Here is a 4,992-nt window from a genome sequence, read left to right on the forward strand (position 1 = left end):
AATAATATATNTANATATAATTAAATTATATNTNTNTNTATATATATATATATATATATATATATATATATATATATATATATATATATATAAAACGTATATATAAAAATGTAAAAATTCATATATTTTTATAGTTAAATATATTATGAATAATATTATTTTATAATATTAATAACAGAATTCTTTTAAACATAATGAATATGTCAAAAACTTTTTCAGACTAATCTGAGATAGAGCGTCGCATTACGATAAAACAGCAATGAAGAGTTGGTAAGAAATATGTTTTAAATTATAATACTTTACTCATATTTGAAGCATTAAAAACATATTTAAGAAGAAACTAATAATTTACTCTTAAAAAAAAACATCTTTGCCAAACTTGCAATGAAGTGACGAGCAGGAATGGTAATAAATACGAATACCGATACATATTTTAAATTCAAGCCAAAAGTACCTGATCTTGAACAACTCTGACTTAAAATATAAAGAAATATATTACAAATTTGCAAGAATTTATAAAACGAGAAAAAATTTATGAAAAAAAGCAAAAGTAAACTGAAAATTCAAACCTTTATATCTTTCTAATCATTATATATTCTTAACAAATTGTAGATAAATTGTTATAACTAAATATAATTAACGAAATGAAAAAAATGCATTTCATGTAAAAATGTAAAACTCTGAAATAAAAATGTTTAAAGAAAAAATATAATTCAATATCTTAAAATTGATATTCCAAACTACAAAAAAAAATAGTTCAAGCGTCGATTGTCCAAAAAGTTTACTTATTGAGTATTCTGAAAATGATGTTTTTTTAATATGCATGAATGGCTATACATGGAAGATATATTGCATTTACATTTTAAACAATCCATTTTATTATTGCTATTATGTTAAAAAAACTTATAATTTATTAGGAAAATGTTCTTTATAACATTACAGATAATATATAATATTACTGATAACATTTAGAACAAGGGTACCAAAAATCATGTTTATTAAGAGCTATGTGTTGTTTTAGGATTAAGTTCTTTTTTTAATAATTCATGAAATATTCTCGCAATACAACTGAGAATTAGTTGAAAATATAGAAAAAAATAAAAATTTTTTAGTTACAAAAAATGTACACTCTGTACACATCATTTGTGACCCAGAGATGAACTTTGAAGTTATGCCAGTAAAAGATACGCATGAATTGAAGCTAGTAATGCACGAAACTTGTTCTTTAGATACTAAACATTTTTTAGGAATAGAAGAGACTCGATACTTGACCAGATTCTCTTAGTATTTCAAACAAAAAAAGAAATGCGCAGGATACGAATGACCCAGAGATGTTAAAGATTAAGATTAATATGTATGTAGAAAAATTTTTACGAAAATTAATGATAAATACAATTACAGTCAAAACCTTCCTAGTTTTTAGCCGGAGAGCTGAAAAGCTTAGGCTTTTTGAAGAATCTCCAGTTCTCCGGCAGAAGGAAAATGGAAATTCCGGCTAATCGTTTTGATGACCTTTTTAAGAGCACTATAAAAAAGTAATAATGAAGCCAGAATCTCAACCAGAAGAGCTATCGAACTCCACCAGAACATTACTCAAATAGTGACGATGATATATGTAAAGATTAGATAAGAATGTATGAGAAAAAAATCATAATACAAAAAAGTAAATATTATCCTCATGGCTGAGCAGAATACTTGAAAATGTAACAGCAAAGTATCTTACTATAACTGTATCTAAAATATTTTTTGAAAAAATCTCAATATGCATTCTCGTTTCTTAAAAATATAATGGAAATGAAATGCACGCGCAATAGATAGCCGTTTTCTAACGTTAAATAAATTTAACCTATACAAAATGTATTGACAGAGAGATGTTCTTTAAATATTTTAAATGCAGTTACAGCAGGGCACACGTTTTTACCTGTAAGCTTCCTTTATCGTAAACCTGAGATGTAGTCATATTGCTACTGCTTGCTTTTTGGAGATGTGAGGTATTTTGAGCAGGAGCTACTGAAGTCGATGGAGTATTTATTGTTGCAGGTACTACTAATGTCTTTGTAGTATGGGCGTTAACAACTTTAGTGCCGTCTTTTTCTATAACTTTTGATACATATGGTTCTATTCGAGGTTCTATTTTTACCCGATTAATCGATTGACACATTGAGTGTTGCAGAGGTACAACACGCATATCAGATGCTCTTTTGTCATTTGATGATGTACCTGGTAATGTAGAAGTTGGTGCAAATAAACTTGAATTTAGATGAGACACATAAGTGATCGGTTCATTCTGCTTTATTACATTAGGACAGGTAGTAAATCTTCCTCCTATTGGATATTGGCTTATGGATGAATTTGAATTTGGACGAACAATTATTGGTTCATTTAGATTTGGACGAACAATTATTGATTTATTTTGTTTCATTATATTAGTAGGTCCCATCCTTTTAGGTATAGAGCATATAGGTATAGAAACAGCTATTGGTGACATTGTAGATATTGTATTTTTAGTAAGAACTTTTAATTTTGGCGGTGATAAAATAGGAGTTATCGGTTTATGAAACTTTTCACCTTTTTGTGTCGTGAAATTACTTTGAAGCGTTAACTTTGCCGGTGCCACAACTTTATGAACTTTATAGAATTCTGAATGCCTATCAGATTCATACGTTTTTCTAACTTCCGAATTCTTGATCGAATGCAATTCTTTACTCTCTATACCGACTTCTGGTGACGCGAATATCTTTGAATTTGGAATAATGTTAATATTGCAAGTATTGCTATCGTCTTTAACGGATGTAATAGATTCATCCGATTTATGATTTAACTTTGTTTTTTTGAAAGGTATTATGCTTTGGTTGGTATCATTCATATTATTTGAAGCTGCTACTTCTGACATATTCTTTTTCATTTCATTATTCTCACCTGTTGATGATACAAATGCTATATTTTCTAATTTTCTATTACCAGCAATTTCCTCGTTTTTCATACACAACTGTTCTTTTTTTCTCAAAGCTATATTTGTATCTACCTGATCTTCTTGTAGAAAAATATGGAAATTCTTTTTATGATCTATAAAACTTATCTTATTTGAACATTTTCGTTTCTTTAAGAATTGTGGGAGCGGTCTTTCCTTTGGTAATAAATCCCACAATGTAAGCTCAATACGATTTCTTGCAAATCGATTAATAGTAAGCTTTCTATGAATCGAATGATAACTATATCTAGGTAGAAGAGCATGTATTAATTTTGCATCTTTTATTAATTCATCCATATTGGACAAATTGTAGAAATCTTTCATGTCAAGGAATGTATCTTCAGAATATTTACTGCACTCTGGTGTTGAACTATTTAATCGTTTCTTCTTTATGTATAAAACATTATTATTTTCCTCAATGTCTTTAGGCCTATCTTGAATCTTATTGTTAATATCTGCAGCTTGTCTGTCACTGCCAGTACTTAGAACATGAATTTCGTTTATCAACGATATATTATCATTATTACCATTCAGCTGGGAAGCAGAACATGAAAATATAGGTTCATCAATAATTGTTTTATTTACAGTATTGATAATTGAGATATCATCGTAAGAATCATTAGAATTCTCAAAAGAATTCTCAAAAAAGTTCTCAGTAGAATTCTCAGAAGAATTCTCAGAATTCTCAAAATTTTTAAAAAAATCACCAGAGGTATCGGTATCAGAATCAGATGAGACATCAATTACTTCAGCACTTGGGTGGTTTCTAGAAAAATTCATTGCTTTTGGTTGTTTAAAAACTTTGTTAGCACTATGTGGTATCTCTGATGGATCTTCCATGGAGGTAGATGGTTTTGGTGATAGTGGTAGATCTATATTTGTGTCCATGGAAGTCGGCATTTCAAGTTGTTTATACATTTTATCAGCACTGTGGTATTTACTGTAGTGCACTGACTGAATTTCCACAAATGATTCTGGATCATTAGTATTACGCATTTCTGATTGAATTTCCATGGTAGATACAGGATTATCAGTAGTGTGGCACATTTCCGATTGAACTTTCATGGTAGATGATCCTGGATTGTCAACTGCTTCAGCATTTACACATTCTGAAAAATTCGACGTTCTGGATTGTTCAGAAATATTATCAGTACTAACAGATATCTTTGATTGAATTTCCGAGGTGGCTAATTTGGAATTATCAAATATTTCTGCTGAATTTACGCATTCCACAAGAGAATTCAGAGTTTCAAGTTGTTCAGAAACTTCATCAGTATTATGGCCTATTTCCGACTGAATTTCTGTGATGGATGATTCTGGATTGTTAAACACTTCGGTATTTACACTCTCCACAAAAGAATATGGCATTTTCGGTTGTTCAGAAACACAATCAGTATTATGATTTATCTCTGATGGAATTTCCTCTATGGATGATCCTGGATTGTTCCTAATATTCAAACAGTTTTGAATATTATTGTTCTCTTTATTCAAAATAATGTCCATCATGGAATGGAAAGCATCCATATCATATATCGTGTTTTTTAAAAGATTCTGTTCTTCCATTGATAAATGTTGTCTTTGAATCAATAGATTATCAAAAACATCATTATCCATAACTTTGCACAATCCTGTAAGAACAAACATTATAAAATTGAAGTTATACAAATAATATTTTTAGAAAATATCCTATAAATTATAGAGAATAAGTATATATCTAGTGATAAATAAGAGTAGTGTAAAAATCAAATTTTACGAACATGTACGACAAAGTTAACGAGACGAAAATTGACAAAAAGATGATGAGATAATATGAAGGTTACGTAATAGTTTGTTGACGTTTTGTTTGCAACTGCAACAAATTTAAAGCACTTCAACACTTTAATTGCACAAACGATTAACTTCAAGAAGTACAACAAATGGTCCGAAGAAACTACTTAAGTATGTAGATATATATATATATATATATATATATGTATATATATGTATATATATATGTATATATATGTATATATATATATATA

General features: G+C 28.7%; 1 protein-coding gene across 1 annotated transcript in view; it reads right to left on the reverse strand.

Annotated features, from left to right (window-relative positions):
- LOC105626725 overlaps positions 1-4,585 on the reverse strand; it is a 10,935-nt gene extending 6,350 nt beyond the window's left edge. Inside the window, exon 1 of the mRNA XM_012208021.1 lies at positions 1,922-4,585. Within this exon, the coding sequence (XP_012063411.1) occupies positions 1,922-4,585 (2,664 nt within the window). The remainder of the gene's footprint in view (positions 1-1,921) is intronic.
- Positions 4,586-4,992: the final 407 nt, after the last annotated feature.

This window comes from Atta cephalotes (genome assembly GCF_000143395.1).
Source record: "Atta cephalotes unplaced genomic scaffold scaffold00006, whole genome shotgun sequence".
NCBI lineage: Eukaryota > Metazoa > Arthropoda > Insecta > Hymenoptera > Formicidae > Atta > Atta cephalotes.